The sequence below is a fragment of the Coturnix japonica genome, chromosome 1 (assembly GCF_054131305.1).
Source record: "Coturnix japonica strain WE chromosome 1, WE-NBRP24, whole genome shotgun sequence".
Taxonomy (NCBI): domain Eukaryota; kingdom Metazoa; phylum Chordata; class Aves; order Galliformes; family Phasianidae; genus Coturnix; species Coturnix japonica.
The window spans coordinates 8995782-9019508 of NC_140663.1; the positions used below are offsets into that span (position 1 = coordinate 8995782).

Genomic DNA, 23727 nt, shown 5'->3' on the forward strand with positions numbered 1-23727 from the left:
AATTATACATATAAGCCAAGGTGTTTAAAGAGAAAGTATTTTTAGAAAGGTACTGGTGGATTTCCAACTTAACTAGAGCTTCTTAAATAATGCTGGAATGTTAAGCTTCCTAGTTCATGGTTGCAGTGCTTAGAATTGTAAGCAATATACAGAATTTTTGGAAATCCATGTAGTACATCCTTATTCAAATATGCTTCAATTTCAATTAATGTCAAAAGCATGGATGTATACAATTATATAGAGAAAATAAGTGTATTTATGAAACGATTAATAAGGAAAGACTTAGCACTGTGAGGAGTCTGGGAAAACTAAAATATATGTCCTCTCTTTGGTCTTCAGCGCCTCGCTAAAGAAGCAGAGAAATACCAAGCATCACATCAGTGGAGGGACGAGTTTGGGGTAAGTTTCTGTTTTTCTATTTTTAAACTCGTAAGAATTTTCCTTATATTCTAATGTTAATTCTCTTCTTACAATCTTGTTATTTATACATCCACCGCAGAAGGAATCATTACCTGTGAATGTATGTGTTACTCAGTAACAGGTGCCTCAGTCTGGATCTGTACAGAACGAAGTAGACTTTTCCGTTCATAAGTCATAGGGAGCTTCACAGGTCCAATTACATAGTTCTGAGGCATGCACAGGATGTGTTTTGTTTTGATGCATCAGGAGTAATTGCAGAGGAGATGTCTTTGAGTGATAGCTAATAATGCTGAAGTTTGTGCTACTCCGAGTTCTGAAAAACAATTATAGAATTTCTTTAACAGGTTGTTTTTATGTGACAGAAAGAAATTTTATACAAAAGAATTTTGCTGTTTACGTGACTGCATGCACCAAGTCTGAAGCTTTTTATTTTAAAAATCTTTCTCTGTACTTCAATAACAGCATCTCATCAACATTCTGGTACTTACAAAAGAGACTGGTCAGATTCTAAATTATCATCTTCATCATTTCAGATGTGATTGAATGATTTTCAGATGTGAGTGTATGATTTTAAAATGCAGAACACTAATACTTTATAACTATTCAACTCAAATTAATATACACTGTATAGATATAAGCCTTCAATTTTAGACTGCAGTTTACTGCAGTGTCAAAGTTATTAATTATCTATGCCACTGTTACCTCTTTCTTCAGGAATAAAAGCAGATGGTGCTTTTATGTGATTTTGCAGACTGTATCTGCACATCCACTGTCATCATAAGGGTACACAGTTAAGTGCACAATGCTTTTCCGAAGTGTCCTTTATGTCCCAGTGTTTGTACACTTGGACATGGAGTTCTTAAAAACAAGCCAAAAGCAAGTCAACAATAACCTATCCAGACTGTAAGATTAAGCCAAATTCATATAAAAGTGACTGCCTTTTTAGTGAACAAAAGGGTATGGATATGGTTTGAATTCTTTTTACATGCACTCCCTGCACAAGCACAGCTTCTAATACATGGTAAAACACAGAATGTCACATCCAAGGGGATGCAGTAATGGAAATTCTACAGTGACCTTAGCTGGTAATCTATAACTGTTCTGAGTAGGAAAAAACACTCATAGGTTTTGTGGGCTCTGTGAAGAATAATGTGGATGAGGTCAGTTGCTCTTTCAAATCATTTTTATTCTTACAGAACACATTGGTTTCATATCAACAATACTGTCTCTATTTTTTGCTTCTGATTTCACCCTTTTCTTTCAGAAGAAATCAATTTCACCACATCACTAGAATTTATTATCAAGTAGAGAGAGACCTCAAAGTAGTTTTGAAATGTGATGCTTCTATTAATGTAATGGCACAAGAAAAGACTGCGGTAAAGAAATATTAAAAAAATAAAAAATAAAAAAAATAAAAATTCATTTAGTTTTATAATAAAGTAACTACAAACCAAGGTTGTTTTGGTATTAGCTGTGCACCATATAATAACCTTGACATTAGGTTATGCAATTAAATTTAAAATAAATGCATTAAGGTTCTTATAATTTAATTTGCTTCATTTTTTGCCAGAAGTAATCTTTCTTCTCTTCTGGCCTACTTTTTAGAAAATGCCTTTTCAAATTAGTTTGCCCACAGATCTTTCTGATAAACTTAATTTTCACTCTAAGTTTCATTCTCCTAATGGCTCTGATGTAATATAGAAGATACACTGTAGAACTTCCTTCAGTTCTCTCTGATAACATTTCTTCTGATACCTTTGATGTCATTATGAATAGTCTGCATCATTCTGTATGAGATTTATTTCCCAGAAATTGTTTTAGGGTGATGAAAGCCCTCCCAGCAACACTACGCATAAGTAACTATAGAAATAAGTTCTTTGGGATGGTCTTTTTTCTTCTAGTAAGTCTGTAATCATTGATGTTACACTGCAGCAAAAGATGCATGTAAGCATTCTTCAGGTTAATATCACCATTAGCAGAAGTTCATTATCATCAGAAAATGTAGTATTAAATTAATTTGTACAGGGAAACATTTTGGAAGATACAGTTTCGATCCCATATTATTTATTTCATGTAATGATTTCATATGAATACTGTCAGAATTATCTAAAGTAGAGAACTGTCTTTCAGAAAAAAATAAAAGCTAAAATATTGATAGAAACATTTTCTGAAATCCAGTTTTCTTCTTATTTTTGAGTGTATAATGTCTCTCCTTATTTCTAGTGCTACAGTATATTGAATAGAATCTGCTTCAAGAAAGACAATGCAGTAAATTTAAGTGTTTTTTTATTTGAATTTTAACAATTTTAAGATTTTATTTTGAATTTATCTGAATTAGACTGTTAATAGTTAAAAGCAAAACAAAACAAAACGAGAACAAAACACACATATCTGTGAGCAGAGAAATCTGATTTATGGACATTTGAACTTCAGCTTTACCCTGTAGCTTACTGAACAGGGAATGTTTGATTTTTAGCTAAAGTATGCAAGGTGTTCCTATCCTGCTGCCATCTTGTAAACTGTTCTAAATGCACAGATTGATATAGGGATGGTAGCTACATATATCTTATTTTTACTAATAAATGAATGATTAGTGAGTGTATATGAGACAGGTCAAGCAAAAAAAAACAAAACAACAACAACAACAAAAACCAACAACTAAAGTCTAAAATGATTTAAGAGCATATACCACTGTTTTTTAGGTGGCTGACAGAAGCAACGATCATGGGTTTTTTGTGTTTTACATTGATAATTTAATGCTAAAATAATTTTAGTAATTACTAATTGACTTATAAAATGTATGAAATGATTTAAAGGGATGTTAATTATGAATACTAATTAAGAATACTGAACATCTTCTGAGTAAAAGGAGGAGTAACAGTTTTAATTAATATTAGATTGTAATATGGATTGTTGTCTGATTAAGTATGTAGTCAATTAAAAAATCGAATACTGAACTGCAATTTTTCTCAAACAGCCCAAAAATAATACTAACATTAGAGGAGTGTTAAATCTTTAGAGAATAGTATGGAGTGTGTGAAGGCAAATCTGAAGTTCTTAGCTTTGGGCAAACAAAGAAATGCCATTCTTTGCTTCCTGCTCCATCAGCATCGCATGATTCCCTAGCGGTGCACACAGCTGGAGAAATAAAAAACTGCTTAAACATTTTTAGATTAATGCAGTGACAAATCAGAGTTACAGTCCAGTATTGGTAAATGAAACAGACTTGTCTGTTTGAATTTTCTTGTGTGTTGCAGAGTGAAATGATGGTGTTTTTGACACTTATGATGGTTGAATTACTTTGCTGGTGTAGAGATGCATGGAAAAAAATCTGCATGCAAGTGAATTAGAAGTTGAGGGGGAGAATGCTCTGCGAAATAATTGCTGTTATTCCCCAAATGGTCTTACACAATTACGTTTGGTATCGTATTTGATTGCATTGCAATGGTTGGTTAACTAAAGCAATTTTGTTTCCAATTGAGCTACAGTATTAATTTCTTACACATGTATAAACATAAGTACTTTATTATATATCGTTAGACATTTGTAATTTTAATACAAGAAGAGTCTTTGCTTGGTCTATTAGCATCCATTTACTTTTACAAAAACTGAAGTTCAGACTTTCAGGAATTATTTATCTCACTAAAATGCCACAAGAAAAAAAAAAAATTCATCATGCCTTATCATTTAAACAATAACGTAATTCTATATTATTCTTTTTTAATTATTATTTTCTTATTCCTGGTATTCGTGAGACAGCATTGCTAAGATCATAAGGTATAGACCTGGCCTTTAAAGTTAGACAGTAGGTTGTAAAGAAAACACTTTGGGATTATGATTTTCTTCTTTTTATTTTTTATTTTTTTAATAAATATTTATTGCATAAAACTGAGGTGAAAAGTTGCTCAGCAAAGAAAGGAAAGATAAAAAGGATAACTGAGACAAAACAAGTCTGAGGGAGTTGGGTTTGTTCAGCCTAGAGAAGAGAAGGTTGCGGGGTGACCTCATTGCAGCCTTTCAATACCTGAAGGGAACTTACTCCCAGGAGGGGAGTAAACTCTTCAAAAGGGCTGACAATAGCAGGACTAGGGGAAATGGTTTTAAATTGAAAGAAGGGAGATTTAGGTTGGATGTTAGGGGGAAGTTCTTTAGTGATTAGGTCCTGAAACAGGCTGCCCAGGGAGGCTGTGGATGCCCCGTCCTTGGAGGTGTTCAAGACCAGGTTGGACGGGGCCCTGGACAACCTGATCTAGTAAAGGTGTATGTTTGGTGGCCCTGCTAGGCAGGGGGGTTGGAACTACATGGACTACTACCTTGAGGTCCCTTCCAACCCGGGTCATTCTGTGATTCTGTGAAATCTCCAATAACAGGAGCTGATCCATTGCAGTGACCAAGGAGGTGGCATGTAGGAGTAAAGCAGCAGTAGGCCACACGATTCAGGCTGGCTGTAACTTACTGTGGACATGGCGAGAACATGAAAATTTTTCATCTTAAAAGCTTCAGCTGAAGAAAAAACAAAACAAAACAAAACAATACAAACATCCACTCTCCAGCTTTAGTATTTTTCATTCTAGGAATGCATTTTATTAGACACACTTTTTCTTTTGATAGGCACACAGAGAAGGTGAAGAGATACAGTGCAATTTCTCTGTCATAACAGTGGAGAGAGGATACAGCTCCCTTATGGTTTGTATCTCCTGTTAGTCCAGGGAAGAGAGCATTTGTGCAGTGTGATGCTGTTTAGATTTGGTTGCAGATCTGGATTGTGTGGAACCATTTTCCACATGTAGAAAGCAAGTGTGTGAACATTTTCTGGTAAAATGTACTTCATAATTCTCTGGAAGTTTGAACAGTGCTGAAAATGAGCACAGTGTCAAAGGTGTCTGTATCTCGACACAGTGTTCTGATCCAAGATTCAGTGAAATAAGTCTTCCATTGATTTTGATTGATTCTGGATGAAGCCTCATACTTCTAAAGCAAGTGACTTGGAAAAAAACTACGCAGAATGACTGATTTAAATTGACAGGCAGATGGTAAGGATCTTAGAGAAGCTGATATGTTCTTCTCTGAAGGGCTGTGTGCCACCTTCACTTATGTGACATAGCTTTGATTTGTGCATAATTTAAATAAAATGTGCCATATCTCACTGAAAGGAATGAAATCACCTTTCTTCTGTCAGGGATCGTTTGCACTCTGACATCTTTCTACTCAGAGGATAGAACTATGTATGTGCAAACTGAGTTGCTGAGGGAAATAGGAATGAATGATCGATTGAAACTATGATTTCAGGCATTGTTCTGATGCTCATCTGATACTTATTGCTCATACCTTTTTGATCCATAAAATGTACAGCAAATTTTGCAGGAACAAGCATTTGGGGAGTTTTTCACCAGCATTTTCTCAAAATTGGATATCATATAAAATTTATAGAATTTGAAGCACTCTCTTTCCTAAGGCTGCTGTAATTACTAAGAGACTTATCATAATATATAATTTCACTGTGGATGTGTGGGCATGCCCATCCTGAAGAGTTCCTGGAGACTTGTGTCATAGGTCTTGTAAGACAAGTGTAGATATTGTCTTGCATTCCATATTCTCTCTGTTCCCAACATCTTGCCTGAAATGTTCATGTTGTTTACAGAGCCTTACTGATGCCCTCTGGTTTGTGGAGGTTGTGGAGAGTCCTGTTCTGGAGATATTCAAGATCATTCTTAACACTTTCCTGTGTGACCTACTGTGGGGAACCTGCTTTAGTGGTGGGGCTGATCTACATGACTTTCAAAGGTCATTTCCAAACCCTACAGTTCTGTGATTATGCTTACAAATGTCTAGAAGAGAGAAGCTCAGTATAAAAAATATGTCCAAAAGGAAAAAAAATGAAAAACAGCAACAAAGAAACAAACAAACAAAAAACCCCAAAATCACCAAAAAAAAAAAAAAAGCTGCTGCACATAGGTTAGCATTTGAACACTTCAGCTTTGATTCTTTTTTTTTTTTTTTTTTTTTTTTTAATTATTATTATTTCCCCTATGCCATAGGAGTTGTAAGCCCAATTAATGGCAGCCTTGAAATCAGAATCAAGAGTATATATTAGTAGAGATCTTAGTTGTACAGCTATAGTAGAGAGAACTTTTCAGCTGTATCATCTGGTCATTTATGATCATTTATTATACTTCATGTTCAGTGTAGAGTTGTAACTTTGAAATACAAATTAATGCAAGGATCTCATCTGGGCAGCAGGTTACTTCAGTGGTAGAGGACCAGACAAAAAAGCTCTTAGAATGGTGAGATGAAACACGTTCAATCATTGTTGAATTTTTCAAGCATTCTTTTTTGTCTGAAAAAAAGAAATAAAAAAAAAAAATAAAAAAATCATATATTTCAAAAGGCATCTAAAGTGCTTTTTACTTGTTTACTGAGAAACTGGTTTAAAAAAAAATGCAGAAGGAAGGTAGCAGAAAAGTGCTGGAGAAAACAAAAAATGTGTGATTTCTTATTAAGAAACCACACATCTGCATTAATACCTTTGTTCTGAATGTATTTATTTATTTATTTATTTATTTATTTATTTATTTATTTATTTATAATGTGCTTTCTGAACAGACTAGAAGCAGGATATACTATTATTCTCAGCTTATTAGCAAACTTCAGGCTCTTTGATTTACAATAGAGAGGTACATTATGTTAAGAAAAGCTTTCTGCAGGATGCTGTTCTACATATTTTCTAAGAGCTTTCATTGAATTTTTAATATAGATGAAGGTAGTTATTTTTTAATTTTACATTTCACCTTCAAATTCAGAAGCAGTTTTCAATTTGTGGTAAATTATTCTAGCCTTTCTTTACTATCCTCGGTGAATTGGTAAAATAAAGTTATTAGAATTTGTTTACAAGTATGTTTTCTCTTTCTTTCTTTTTTCTTTGGCAAGTATTTTCACTTTATGAATATTAGTGTATTTCTACCTGATTTATTCTTGCCAGTATAGCTATACTCTAACTAGTTTCTGTCATCTTCTTACAGAAATTCTATAGATTATTTCCCCCTACTTCCCATTACATTCATGTTATTCTGACCCTTTTATATGATGAATTTGGTGGAAAACAAGTATTACCCTACTTTACCCTACTTAACTCTGCTGATTTTTAATTACTAATTGAAGGATAAAATATTTTATTATAATTATTATAAGGAGTGAAATATATATATATATAAGTGGTATAAAGGAACATGCACAAAGAGTTAATTAGCAAAGCAAAATGCTAACATTCAAATTTGATTTTTTATTATGGAGGCTGACTTCTAAGTGATTTAAAAATACAGAAGATAGAGGAAGTTTGGATTCTTGCTTCAGAGAAGGAATGAAATTCAGAATAGGAAAACAGCAATTATTCCTTCTGATTTACTAATTTGCTTGAAGAAAATTATACTCAAATTATTTTGGAGGGTTTAATGTCAAAAGAGATAGCAACCGAAAATATAAATTTATTGGGTTAGGACTGTTTATGGGCTGGTTTGGCCCAGTACTGGGACTAATATGGTAGGGGGACCCACGGATCCATGTCCCGAGAAAGGGGAAAGGGCCGGTAGATGGGCCTAAAAACAAAGCAGTGGCAGTGATTTGAGGAGGAAAACTAAGGTACTAACTATAATATCAGAATGCAAGAAAGCACAATATAATACAATATAATTGGAATTGATGCTAATAAATCAAATAAAATGAATGTCCAGAAACCGAAGGCCTTATTCTTATGATGAAGGTGAGATGGCTGGGGAGCACTCACTGCAAAGATGAGCAGAATGAGGGAAAAGAGGGGTATCTGGTGTCATGCAAACAGTTTTATCTTTCCCTCTGAATCATAGAATCATAGAATCCTAGGCTCACTGAATCACTCAGGTTAGAAAAGACCTTAAAGATCATCGAATCCAACCATGACCTAACCATACTACCCTAACTAACACCCCTCAATTAAATCATGTCCCCGAGCACCACATCCAAACAGTTTTTAAACACATCCAGGGATGGTGACTCAAACACCTCCCTAGGGAGCCTATTCCAGTGCTTAACAACCCTTTCAATAAGGAAGTTTTTCCTAATATCCAAATTAAAATTACCCTGGTGATTTCCCCTCATCCTGTCATGTGTCACCAGTGAGACCCCTGCTCTTGCTGTAAGCATCTTTCAGATACTGAACAGTAAACAGAACAGTGAGCAATCCTCTGGGATATGTAGTTGTTCTTCTCTTCTGATGCAGGTGTACACGGAACTATCAACAGTCCATGGAACAGGAGCATTACATTCCCAGTGCACTACATGATGTCGTGATGTGGAATACTGATAACAAAAATCATAAAGCCATGGCAGCATATTATTTCATGCTAGAAATAGAACGTTTTTTTTTCTTTTTCTTTTTTTAATTTTTTTATTCTGAGATGCTTTGGATTTTTATTTATTTTTTTACTTATTTATTTTTAATATTTGATGTATTTACATTCTTATTTACTGTATGACCTTCTGTTTTCCAAATGAAAAATCCCTGGGGTCATGCAGACCTTGACAGCCTACCTTGTTCTTTTAAGATACTAGATGAGAATTCATTCCTGTCAAACCTCATGTTTAAAAAGAGAAAACAGTACTTGGGAAGCTGAGGTATTTAGACATTTGGAAACGGCATGTTCCAGGCATTATATATCTAAACCATACCAAGATTAATATTCCAAGAACAATGGCTTGTGCAGTAGTCATAAAAAGAATTAAAAAAAAAAAATTAAAAAAATCTGTAGTATTTTGTAGTTCAAATACAGTGGAAATATTAATATTAGCTTCTTTCTGAATTGATTTAAAAATACTCTGAAAGCAGCAGATAATCCTTTTATTATTAAGAGCTACATTTTGCTCAAGGGATTTGGCAATTCTTATTCTTCTGTCCTCTGTGCATAGTGTACTTCTGATTCTTCATAGAGTTTAAACAAAAGGTGAAATTCTGGCTCTTTTACATCCTGAAAATAATGATGATGAGTATAAGTAATGACAGATGTTTCTGAGGGCTTGCCACAAAACAAGAGCTACACATAACATGAAGAAGAGAGACTGTTCAAAATGAGCAATATTAACAGTATTCTATATTATGCAATGAAACAATAATAAAATTTCACCAGATTTGGACAGAAATGTAGTCTGTGTCAAGCATTTGTTTACTTTTCCCGAGTTCATTTTTGCTGTCAACTATGAGCATATCAAGACTGCATAATAAATGCATACACAAACAAATATAGGTTGTACTGAAAGAGCATGAGGATTTAGCAAGTCTTGACAGCTTTTGGCCAACTCCATGGCAGCCTCTAATTTATGTCTTCGTGGAAAATGATGTTACACTGTTTTCATTTTCCCATTTTTTAGCCCAAATTATATTCGAACTGAACCACTGTGTATTCTAACTGTCTTGGAAATTTCAAAAATAAATGAAAATATGTGACTGTTCTTATCCAGGAGAAATCTTTCTTTTTAAAACTGAAGAGACAATCCCTGGTGATTAATTAATGCAGGCAGGGCTTTCCTTTTAGTCCTGTGAGATTCACCACTTCTCAAGAGAGGAACTTCAGTTTTACATTTCTTAAGAATTTCACATGGGAATGGTAAAACTGAGGAGCTTGGCTCCATTGATATTTTTCTGAACCTGCACATAACTCTGGTGTATTCTGCCCTTAAAACTTTTTATGCTTTGTGAGTGATTTTTTTTTTTTTTCCACCTAAAAAGTAAAAGAAGGCTTTGAGCAAAAGTTCTATATCTATATGAGTAAGTTTAATTTTACCCAATTTACTTTTACCAGCACTTCATTCTAGAACTTCTCTACATTTTTGGTTATGTATGCAGAAAACTTTCTGTTTTCTTGTCTTTTTCATCAAATACTCACCCTACTTTCATACTGTAATAGTGCCTGGTCTTGTTTGTTTGTTTTTGTCATGGCATGGAAATCCACACATCTCACTCTGTTTGGTTATCTATCCACCCTGATTTTGAAAAGAAATAATATTCTAATAAGGGTTGTCAGTAAAAGAATTTTAAAATGAATTATAGAAAACTTAGAGGCCCAAGCTAATCTGTTAACCACAGATTGAGGTAGAAATGCTAAAATGGTGTGAAATTTAATATTTCTTGGCCCAGAAAAATAGTTTTCTGTTTTAAAAATCTTCTAGAAATTTACTGGAAGGTGTACAAATTTAGAACTTCTCCTGTGAGTTGTTAAAAGCACAGACTGTCCTAACTACTGTCCCTGAGCAGGTTTTGGAGAGTTAGAAGAAATGGAGAAAACTGGAACATTAATTCAGGAACGGTCACTGGAGATCAGGGTTGTTGCATGTGCTGCCTGAAACATATGTGCAGCCTTTGGCTGAAAACTGTTTCTAAGGGAGAACACATTATTCACATGAGAGAATGGTGTTCTCTCCATCCTATTTGCAGCCAACAGCTGCCAGTCTTGTTTTCCAAGGTTTTGTTTTAGTCAAAGTGGGCTTTAATTACATTTTGCAGTCTAATGTTGGCTGCTGTGTCTGTTTCTAGTCTGGCTCTCAGGGTATGGCTGCATTTTTGATAGAAATGAATACACTTAAATAGCTGGTTGCCTCCATATATCTTTGCAGTTCGTGACAGAAGTAGCAAATGGATGGCAAGCAAAAAGCCCTGTCATGGTCTATAGAAGAAAACACAAATAACTTTTAACTCAGTTCAGTTATTATATGCAAAAAGAAAAATCTAATTGCAAGGCATTGATACAGCTCTTAAATCATAGAGATGTTCTGCATGAAATGCAGCACACCAGTGTAATGTGTCCAATAATTAGGAAGAAAGGAAATTATGTTTTAATTATTAGTGATATGGTCCTTTTGCTTGTAATGATTAACTAGAAAATTACTCATCATTTTACGTTAAATAGGAATATGAATGACGTTTTACAGCACCTGATTTGTCTCATGCTACTGAACTGCTTCTGAATTACGGTGTACTCACAGAACTTTGCTTTATTACAGTGATTGAGTGCGAGACATGCACAAAATAGATGTCAGAGCTGAATAATTAAATTACAACTCCTGTCTTTATTAATTAGGTGAGCACGGGATATTTCTTAAGCCTGGTAACTACTGGCTGTAGTTGTTTTCCTTCCAAGACTTCTCAGATCTAGTAAAATCATTTACAGTAAAATCTTAATGAGCAGGGTATTATTTATGTTAGTAAGAACTCTTAATATAATTAAAAGTCAATACACCAGACACATTTATTATGTCTGTGAACCAAATAAGTGTGAAAAGATGACATAGTATGAAAAGCATTCAACTTAATTATCTTTTGAAAATGAACTTTTCACATTTTGAATAAAATGGACAGATATAATTGTGTTTTTTTTCCTAGTCTTCAGACAGGTTGTCTAGGATAAGGAATAGCAATTGCTGTGGTTTAAATGCAATATAACATAGTTTTTTATATTTTAAATCTCTATGGCTTTTTTTTTTTTTTTTTTTAAGATTTACAGTTATTATTTGCAGTTATTGGAAGAATAAAGCAAATACATGCTGCAGACAAGGAAGGAAATAAATTTATTTCTAAAGTTTTATGCAAAGAAGATAATTAATTTGACAGGTCAGTGCCAGCTATGAAAGATGTGGTCCAAAGTTTGCATCAGACTATCACAATTTATATATGAAAATTTGTTTCTCCCGTATCACAAAGTAATTCATACTAAGCCAAAAATACTGTGTTTATTTTCCCAGCAGAAGTGCAACTTTATTGTATCTTATTCTTTTAGATTTTTTCTTTTTTTTAATATTAAAAAAAAAAAAAGAAAAAAAAAAGAAAAAGAAAAATAAGAAGAAGGAAAGATATATCTAAGCCCCTCAGCTACTACTATTGATGCAGCTGCTTTATTATTTATTTATTTATTTATCTGTTTGTTTAATTATTCATTTTCCCTATTGGAATGAGATTCTTCTAAGACATAAATGTTATCTGGTTTTCTTTTGTTCAAATGTAATTCCAATGACTTTCTGTAATACATTCCTTGCTAGATATGATTACTTTGGGATAAGATAAATAGATGAAATTTAAATAGCACAGGAATTTATTTATTTATTGTGGAACATATCAGCTATAGGACATATTCTCAAGGCATGAGCATGCATGTAAAAGTTAAAAAGTGTTACGCAATGTTTCCAACCTCCACTTCAATGCATTTTTGAAAAAGATGTGGACATAAATATATAGAAATTGAAATTGCATAGACTATCACATTTATCTGAATTAAACCTCTAAATGTGTGTTAAAACTTAAAGATTTTGCAGGAGGTTGAAATCAATACTGTTTTGATAATGTCGATTTGATTTTGTGTGGTTTAATTTCAGTAGGGAAAATATTCTTACATTTTATTTTCACTGTATATATGAAATACAGATTGCTACATATTCAGTAACCTAATAAAATAAACTGCATGGATCAAGCAGCAATTTCAAATTAATGGATTGGTTTGGAACTGAGCATATGCTGAAATAATGTTTTTTTTAATTTTATTTTCTTTTTTTTTTTTTTTTTTTTTTTTTTAGCATGGGCTAAATGAATATGAGTCTGCATTCAAAAAGTGGGAGAAATATAATTTAAAAAATAAACACAAGCATTTAACTTTTGTTCTCAGCACTGAATTTTGAGGTGATGAAACTCCAGAAAGGCAATCTAATTACTCTGGTTAGTGTTCTCCTTGGTGTGCAGGTGGTTTTGGATAAGGTTTCCATCAACAATATGGAAAACCAAGACACCAGCCTTTTTTATTCCACTGTTCTATCATGTGACTTAAGGCTTTGATGACATGATTAAATTTTTGTTCATGTTATATATATTTAGTAATGTTTATTGTACCATTCTTAATCAATTTGATTATCTCTGATTGGTGAAAACATGATAGCAGTGTCACAAATTTAAGCTCACTGCCTTTGACTGTGCTCAGTGTGTGTTTAAAAATATATATTAGTATTATATATAGCATAGATAGATAGATAGACAGACAGACAGACAGATAGATAGATATTTTAAGTATAGTATTGTCATGGTTTTGTCATGGGCGTAGGTAGATTTTCCCGTGACAAATATATATAATGCAAACACATGTATGTATGCACATTTATTTAAAGTATACAATTTCCTATGCTGTTTTGGGTGTATTTGTATTTGTTGGAGAACTCAAATATTTGCTATATTTAGTTCTGATAGAGCAAAATATGCATATAAATTGTAGAATCATAGAATGACTTGGATTGGGAGGGACAAGCATCATCAAGTTCCAAAGGCATAAGATTTCCAGTCACAAGACCAAGTACTAGACTGAATTGCCCAAAGCCCCATCCAACCTGGCCTTCAAGGGGCATCCACAGCTTCTCTGAGCAGCTTTTTCTAGTAACTGACCACTTTCTCAGTAAAAAAAATTATATAACTAGGCTCCTGTACTGTGCTGCTCACAGTCTTTACAATGTGTATAAAATTTACAATCAGTTTTGACAAATTATGTTACTTATTATGTTATTTCACCAACTAAATAAATTAATGCTGAATAAATTAAAACAAACATACTTTGCTGCTTTAATTAAACTGATAGGATAGTTTGATACAGAGGTTAATGAGGTGCTAATGAATTTATTTCATTTTCCCACCTGGAAAACTTCTTTGTAATCAATTGAATTTTGTCTTATAAAAAGAAGTCATTGTCAGGTGCTAGTACTTTGGGGAGGTTATTATGATGAGAAGATTAGCAGCTATTTGAATCTTTTGGAATTATGTATTTGCCAAAAATTTTATATATATCCATGTATGGCCATCTTACACTTGACTAAAAGGAAAATACAAGGTAGTTAATAGAATCATTTCATGTAAATTTAATAGCTGTTTCAAACTCAGCAACTGCAGAACACCATCCTTTTTCTTTTGTGTTCTCTTCATTTGTGATACATGCATGAACATAAAATTCTACTATTTTTTATTACTCTTTGGGGAGATTGTAAGAACACTGAGAACAATTTGAATGGTATAATGGGAAGGGGAAATCACTGTTATGAATTATGACCTATTGTTACTTACCAGGGTGGGTCAGAGGGATATTGAAATTTGAATGCATTGTGAGTACCGTACTGTTATTATTAACTTTACATTCCTAGCATGAAAAATGTTTCTGTACAGGACCTTTTACAGAGGGTTTTCTATTGAATTCACTGAATCTAAGTTCAGATTGAAATACGTACAATTATTTGAAAAATTCCTCAGAACATAATGTAATCTTCAGATAAGACTGTGAAAATTTGATGGCATTTGCTATACTGCCTCTATATCATACTTTTATTTCAAAGATAAGAAAAACATATGCAAAAACTATTTTAAATATTTTCTGAAGGAATTTCAAGCTGTTTCAACATTGTGTTCAAGTGGCTACATGATTAGAAAATAATATATTCTTAAATACTGAGAACGATTAAAGAGCAAGAGCCTCTTATCTTGCCACCCTGCTTAACACTGATAAGGCTTGCATCAGGGAATCTTGCCATTGGTTCTTTGAATTCTCAGTGTGAAGAACTGAAGCTTTATTAATATCTGTAGTGCTATTTAGTCATACAGAGCTGTTCTGCAGCATACTTCCTTTTAGAGTTGGAAATAACTGCTCATCCCAAGGATTTTAAATTACATTACATGTGGTCCTCCTGGCTAGCAGTTTCACTGTTGATTACACAGTGGTGAAAGTAAGCAAATCGTGTACTTTTTTTCTAAAATTAATTGTTTCTTTTCATATAAGAGAAAAACAAAACAACACAAATAGATTGTGTACTGCTAGAAAAACAACAGGCTTTCCTTATGCAAAGCCTCTTGCTCTGTTTTACTTCTCAGTTTAAATTCTGTAGCCCTTTATATAATCCATTCTAGAGATATGAAAACAGAAGTCTTTCAGTTACCAAGGCTGTTCCTGCAATCTAGTGTGCATGACTATGCATATATGAGTCTATGCGTAAATGTGTGACTTCTTACTCAGCTTTACTGATTACCATTTGCCCTCAAAAAATCAAGCATGTATAAAATTAGTTTATAATTGGATATTGTCATGGTGAGAAAAGGAGCAGTGAGAAAAGACAGTGTGCTGCTTTGAAGCTCATGTTCTGAAGTGGATCAAGTGAAGGGTAGGGTTAGGCAGAGCAGTCATTTCACACCTGTGCTCCATGCATAGAGTTAGCTGATACATACCCTGGCCACAGTGCAGGTGGGTTGGCACAGCCCAGCTGGAGATACCAGCAGGATACTGGGCAGTGATTCAGCTCTGATGGGGACGGGTTCCACTTTGATGCTTGGATTTCTAGGTATGTCACTGCTTGGCAGTGTTTCTGTATGGCCTGTATTGCTGTTTTTTTATAGGCTGACATTGTCACAGGCTGCCAGTTAAATCAATCTGTTATCATGATTTACCGGTATTTCACATAATTTCATGTCATTCACTGATGCATAACTTGTACTGAGGTTTATTGTGTCTCACCACACACAGTCTGTTTGCTGTGGTTCTTGACATACTCAGCTACTCAGTTCACGATCCTAGCAAGGTCAGGATCCTCCTGTAACCAGTAGGTTCAAAAAGTGTAGCAACGTGATCTTCCATTTTTAACAAGTATTTACACTTACAAGTATGTTTATATTTTGCCTACCATATGCCACAAAAATACCATGATTTGGCAAAGTAGCATCTCTCTATCTCTGTCCAGCATTTGTAGGAAAGCAAATGAAATAGATTTTGTGTTTTTTAAATTTTTTTCTGTATTATTGTACTTGACTTAATTATCTGAATTTATGTTCACTGTACAAGTTTTTTATCTTCAAAATAGAAGTTCTTTGAAGCTTAGCTGGATTGTTTGCATTTAATGTCTTTCAAAAATACAGCATCAGTTAAAACGACAAAGAAGATATTGGCTTTTCTATATTGTATCTTCTAATTCAGGAAAAAAAAAATCAAAATTGAAAATAATGTTTATATTGTTTTGTTGTTGTTGTTGTTGTTTTATATAAGTGGGGTTTTAGTCCTGGTTAATGATTCCTTTGTATCCAGAGTGTATGCTTTAGTCACACTTAGTCCAGCATGCAGATTAATAATAAATTACTCAATTTGATTATAATATTAGTTGGCACGTGAACAGGCACTATGCATCCATCCCATGAAAACCGATTATATATCTAAGCATTCATGAACTGGTAATCTCAGTGGAGGAATATACCGTGAGTGTTTAATAAAATTGTTCTTTATTGCCTTTAAAAACAAAGTATATTTAATGACAGCATGCAGCACTTTTAGTCTTTCTTTGTGTAATCCTTCTTGTAATCTTTGCCATAAACTTCTTATTCAAATTAGTAGTCTCAATAGAATCTTAAGCCATTTGCAGAGTAGGCTTATCATAAATTTTAATGCAGATCTTGACTAAAAACTGTAATTAGAGTGTTAATTTTATTATTGTGAGAAGCTAGTTCTTAAGGCAAGTGAAATTTCTGTGGCTCATATGTCCATATGAAGAGTGATATGGGGAAATATTTTAAAAATGGCTTGCTGCTAAATTTCACATTTGTCAATTATTTATTTATTTATTTATTTTAAGATCTTGTTCTAAATTACATATGCTTTCCTGATACATTTCTTAGATCCATTGTTTAGACATAGTAAGTTGTGTTTACTTACTATTTTGTTCAGCTCCATATTCTCTCTAAGTAGAAGACGTAAGTCAATATTCCAGCTCATAGATACTGAAGAAAAATGTATATGTGTAATAGTAATCTCCTTATTTCACGTGTGCCATTTCACTTACAAAGAATTACAAAGCTGTAATAAAACAGATTGTAATAATTCATTTTTCCATTTGTAGATTTTTATTCCCTAATGTTATTTCTTGCAGAAGCAGAAATATTTTTGTATTAGCTTTCTTTTCTTAAGAGTCTAATTGTGCCTTAAACTGGATATCAGACTGTGAAAAGGATTAAACTAAAACTCGGTGATTATTTATCATAGGATTTATTGGAATGGATTTAAATTTTAATTATTCTAAAGGTATTAGAGTGATCTTTTTTTGTTTTTGAACAGCTTTGTGGAAAGAGATGCAAGACAGTGTTCAAATTGAAGCAGGTGGCTTTACAAGCACTTGAGGGAATATTTTTTAATATTTGTAAACATTTACACTAATTTAATCCTCCGAGTATTCAGCTGCTTGGTATGTCTATGAATGAGAGAATATAAGAATGTTATCAGTGTATTTATTACTGTGCACTCAGCAATAAGACTACTAGTTCTTTCCCTTCTGATCTGTGTCTCTTCTAAGTGTTTTGGACTAATATGTGATTTTAAAGTGTTCTCCAAATTTGATTCTGTAGTTTTAAGAATATATTTTTAAGCTGTGTAGTCATAAGTAAGAAGACTGCATATCATTCTGTGCAAGTAGAAAAGTTGAAAACAAATGTACAATCTAGAAATAATTATGTTTATTCCTGAACCCTAACTACACGAGGATCCATAAAGATATGGACATTTACTTTGCCATGTGCATTTACCGGATGGTTTCCAGCTTTAAACAGTACCTGCATTTATGCATCCCAAACAAGCCAATATAATGTATAACATCAACCAGAAGGAAATCAGAAATATATTTGTTACTAGGTTTGTTTTATTCTTGGTTTCTTACTTTTACCAGCAGAACAAAAGAATCCTTGTAGGTATCATTATAATATCAGGTTAAAGAACAGGAAAAGAGCTTTTGCTCTGTGTTTCATTAAAATTTGGAATTCTAACACTAATTTTATAGTGCAGGGTTATCTACGTGAGTGAATGGTAGGGGTGAAAAGGAACTTTCACCTTTGGTACTATGTGGAACTGAGTTACGCCTATAACTTTGCATGTTATCACTACACACTGAAGTATTTGCAAGGATCAGATATAGTTTTATAGAATAGAATTATTGAGTCAATGAAATTAGAAAAGACCCCTAGAATCATCTAGACCAACCATCAACTTATCCTTACTATGCCCACTAACCCATGTCCCTCAGTGTCACATCTCCATGTTTCTTACACACCTTCAGTGATGGTGACTACTGCTTCCCTGGCAACCTGTTCTGATGCTTGAACAGACTTTCAGAGAATAAACTTTCACAGTACCCAAGCTAAATCTCCTAGAGCTTAAAGCCATTGCCTCTCATACTTTCTCTAGTTACCTGGGAGAAGAGAACAGCACCCCACCTTGTCACAAGCCTCTTTGGACTAAAAATTCTCAGTTTCCTCAGCTGCTCCTCATAAGACTTGTGCTCCAGAATCCTCACAGCTTTGCTTCCCTACTTTGGACATGATCCTGTACCTCAGGGTCTTGTAATGAGGGGCCCATAACTGAACACACTACTCAACGTGTGGCCTCACCAGAAGTGAGTTCAGAGAGATGATCACTTATTTGCTCTTGCTGGTAGCCCTGTTTCTAATAAAAGCCAGGATGACATTGGACTTCTTGGCCACCAGGCACACTTCTGGCTCATGTTCAGCTGGCTGTCAGCTAGCACCCCTAGATGGAAAACATAGTAAAGACAGTGTTATGTTATAACACTGTTATAACATGTTATAACAAATGTTACAGTCTAACATTTGTAAATAATATCAGTGGAATTGTGGATGGAGAAAGTTTATGAAGCTAGAAGAATGCTGAGTCACTTAAGAAATACTAATAAGCTGGTCTGTACATCTTTTTTTCCTTTCATATCACTGTTAAATACTGGAACTGTTCTCTCTGGAAGGGAAATTATGACTGCAAAAACTGCTCTTCACTTTTTCAAACTACAAACAGTAATGAAAACTGTATACAAAAATGAAAAAAAAAATAAAATAAAATCAGCGGTATTACATTTCATCTTAAGCTTGCTGAAAAACTGTGCAGTATTACCTGATGGGTTAGTGGTGCAGAAGTCTATAAGAGCATGTCATTACAATTCTTTGTGCCAGTGAGTTAATAAATAAATAACTACTTCCTTGACAACCAGCAACAAAACAATTTGAACTTGCCACATCTAGAAGTGGTTAAATTATGAAAAATTTTCCACTAAAGATTCAACTGATCCGTGAATCTAATCTGTGAACTGTACAGTGCTCAATGTTGTGTAGCAGCACTATGTACCTCATTTTCTATATTAAAAGCAGTGAGATGTGACCAATGTCAGTTTTAGTTTATGCATCGTGTAAGTAATGTCTGCAGGCAGGAAAATGAACTACCAGACAAGTATAGTGTAACAAAGTATCTAATTCATGTTGGGGGTGTTAATTTAATTAACCAGTAAAAATGTCTGTATCTAAAGCATAAAATTTTAATAGGTGGTTAGAAGTATTTTATTTAGTCCAGTAGAAGTAGATAGGAATGTTGTGATACCTTTTGTCAAATTAAACAAGTAACTATATAAAAGAATGGGGAAAAAATTACCATGACAATAAGGAATCATTTTTAAAATGAAATCATTAATATATATTAATTACCTAGATAAATATGTCTGTATTACTTTTTTTTTTTTCTTCTTCTTTTTTTCTTTTTTTTTCTGGTCATGTTTTTCCTGAAGAAAAACTTAGAAAGAATTACCGAACTGCTGTAATGCCATAGGGAGGCAGGGTGGGAGATGTATGCCTCTTTCCTTGTATTCTGAACTGAAACACTGAAACAAATTTTTGTTTAATGGAACCTGTTCAAAACACTTGCACTAACATTTCCAACACTCAGGACAGGGTCTTGAGTGGTTTTAAATGTTGCCTGCCAATAAATCAGAGAGCTTTATAAACAGATCAATTTACAGTTGTTTCTGTACACAGCCTGATATAAAATAAAACGTGTTCAAAAAAGTTGAATCTTCTACCTCTTGCAACGTACTTCAAGGCTTCTACAAGTTTTTTATGGTCAGGTTCAGAGGTTCAGGTTGAATACTAGGAAAAAGTTTGTGTTTGTTTTTTTTTTTTTTACAAAGAGGGTCCCTGAAGCAGGCTCCCCTGGGCAGTAGACGTGGCTGCAAGCCTGCTGGAGTTGAAGAAGCCTTTTGAAAGTGCTTTCAGAATAGAGTTTGAATCTTGAGTGGTTCTCTGTGGAGTCAGACATAGTACTTGACCTTCATGTGTTCTTTTCAATGTAGAATTGTCTATGATTCTGCGATTTTGTTATTAATAATCAAGTAATAAATGAATAAACAATTAATGCTTGCCTTTAATAATGATGGCTACAGGTCATGCCAAATTATGAAAGGAGTTTCATCCCTTATCTGCATCATACTATGTTCTCTGTCTTAGGCACCCAGACACCAATGTGAAACATACTGATCTGAGAGCAGAACAGTGTTTTGATGTAAACTTGGAAAAGTGCATTTTGAGGCAAAGAGGATGAGGCTATGTTAGCAACATTTACTTCATATTGACGTTTAGCTCATCTATGACATACTTCATGTGCACATCTCAAAAAGGTCACAAATGAGAATGAACAGTATCATTATTTATGAAGGAAAGAGATCATTTACACAGGTGAAGTGCATTAACTTGTAGCATGTCAAGGTACTTTTTAAAAGCAAGTAATAATTTTCTTTGTCTTGCCCACATGAAAAATGATTACTGAAATCATTCTTTCCTGTTTGTGTTCATAAAAGAAAAGGGAACTTTGGGGTGAGGTTTTTGTTAGATTCATGTGGTCCAAAGGTATTGCTTACCATCAAAAGAAATAAGATTAATTTCAGAGAATACATTCAGCTGCTTATTTTATACAAGACATTGGATGTGACAAAGGTTGGCTAATGCTTTTTTTTTTGTTCAGGATTACTAGGACTTTAAAAAAAAAATGTATATGTATATATGTATATATGTACTGTTCATAACAGTTGCATATAACTGTTATTTCATTCTAAAAAGTGTAAGAAAAACTATAAGGTACAATAGAGAACTTAAATTTATTGGAAAGCTATGGTTCAGAAACATTTCAAGAGAAAAAAAATATATATGTTCCACAGACAACTCCAAAAGTTTCAAACCACTATAGATATTTTACTGAATTGATTTGCTGGCTGATTTGGTAATAATTTGGTAATGAGTGATATTCTCCTTCATTGCTTTGTATGAATGATGTGGTACCGTGCTTCTGTAGGGCTCCCATGCTCCATTGTACACTAGAGCAGTTAGAGTTTCTTGTAATGTGCTTTCTAATTTTTTTGTTTTTGCTCTGTGGTTTAAACCAATAAATTTGTGCAGCAAATACTTATCATGCTTTTATCTGCTGGATTTTCTTATGCATGAATCACCTAATTACCTGAAAAATCTTCATTACAGCTTGATTGAGGAGATTACAGAGGTCCTCTATAAGCTCTGGATTTCATCCCACACAATGTGTACTTTTCTAGCTCTTAGCACATCTTACAAAATTTCCCAAAGATAAATTATCAAATGAATTAAGTTGAATATGGGAATGGGAAAGGTTACGTGCAACATGTTACTCTGTAATATTTCAAAGAGAATGTATAAAGAGTTGCAGGTTTACCTCTATATTTTAGTACAGATTGCTGCTAGTGAAATTTATGCCCTAATTTAACAAATGTCCTTTTCTTCTTTTACAGAATAATGATATAATCTATTACAATGCAAAAGATGATCAGAATGATGTAAGTATATATATTTTTTTCTTTCATTGCCTATAATCTCAGAGCATTAATGGAATGAAAAGATTAATCAATTACTAAGCAAACATTTAAATATTTTGCAGAAGGAGGAAAATCTTAAACTTAGAAACATCTTTACATATTTTCTGAAGAGCCAGATAGTATTTTTCATTCTAATTCTCAAGACACCTGGTTTGTTCATACGCTGCATTGAGTTGCTGATCAGGGAATGTGTAGGAAGAAAAATATCCTGACAGCATTCACTTTTTGAAATGTAATATAATTATGATTATAGGATATGGGAATCTAAATGAGAAACATAAATAATTTACTCAGAAGGAGTCCTATTTTATTCTGTATTCTCACAAAGAACTATTCCAGGAGAGACAGAAGCAGATAGAAAATGTAATTGAGTAACTGTTTTCATGCATTTTGTGATCGTTCATATGTGTGTAACAAGGTTGTGAGAAACTGAAACTCCGCTCTCAAATTTTAGAGAAAATGTATGGGATTTCAATGTCTAGTTCTACTAAACTATTACATCAAGCAATTTGAATTTTCTTATCTGGTTTTAAATATTAAAAATCTTAATGTCTTGAGAGAAGGCAAGTTATCATCACCTTCTCTTGAGATAATACAACCTCTTGTCTTCATTATAGATTTAATTTATAAGGCCACAGAAAAGATTTTGTAAATGTATCAACGAGAAGTGCCAGCATGCATCATTTGCTCTTTTTAATCAAGTATTCTTTAGAGATTGATGGCATCACTATTGTAATTGATGCTTCTGCTGTAAAGCAATTAAAGAAGGTACATATATCATGTCAAGCAAAACTATTTGATACGCTTGTATAGAATTATGAGTACTGGATTTCAGATACCACAAACAAATCAATAGTCTCAAATTCTGTAATGTGTATGCCTTCTTAAAACTAACCTTAATTTGAAAGATAGGTTTTTTTTGTTTGTTTGCTTGTTTGTTTGTTTTCATGATTAGATTCACTAGTATTTCAGGGACACATTAGTTATGAAACTGGATTTCATTTAGCTTTTGAAGGTAAATGTACCATATAGTTCAGCAATGGTAAATTATAGTCTGCAATGAAAAAGCCAGCAGTTTATGTAATGATGCAATTGGTATTGGGAAAGGTCTTGAGGTGAATTCAAATTGATTAGGCAAAGCATAAAAGGAAATTTTGTTTCATAGTTTACTTATTTCTTTGATTTTATTTCAGATATTTTTTTTTTCCTTTTGGAGAAAAACAGTTTTACTCCACCAGAACTCCTATTTTTATTTCTGTGTGAAATTTTTGTTTTGTTTTGTTTTGTTTTGTTTTGTTTTTCTGTCCTTTTAAGCACTTGGAGTGAAGTCTTAATAATCATTATTGTTGAGCTAAAAATAGCTTCTTTTTAGTCATGGCCAACCTGTCAATAAACAAGTAACACTGTAGCATTTACGCCTTTCTGGCTATATAATCTTTTTGTGGCTGAACTGAAGACAATTTTCCCATGAGTTCTAATTAAATATCTTAGCCACCAATCCTTCTTCTTGGTTCAGCCTTTCTTTTAGTGCCTGTATTTGTTCATCCTAGTAAAATTTACAGTAAATTCTTT

The 23727-nt window shown here is 33.4% G+C and overlaps 1 protein-coding gene across 12 annotated transcripts in view; it reads left to right on the top strand.

The window, feature by feature from the left end:
* CACNA2D1 (calcium voltage-gated channel auxiliary subunit alpha2delta 1) overlaps positions 1-23727 on the top strand; it is a 326739-nt gene that overhangs the window by 176679 nt on the left and 126333 nt on the right. For all 12 annotated transcript variants that reach the window (XM_015878850.3, XM_032442202.2, XM_015879288.3 and 9 more), the window contains exons 4-5: positions 340-399; positions 22072-22116. In XM_015878850.3, coding sequence (XP_015734336.1) covers positions 340-399; positions 22072-22116 — 105 coding nt within the window. The remainder of the gene's footprint in view (positions 1-339; positions 400-22071; positions 22117-23727) is intronic.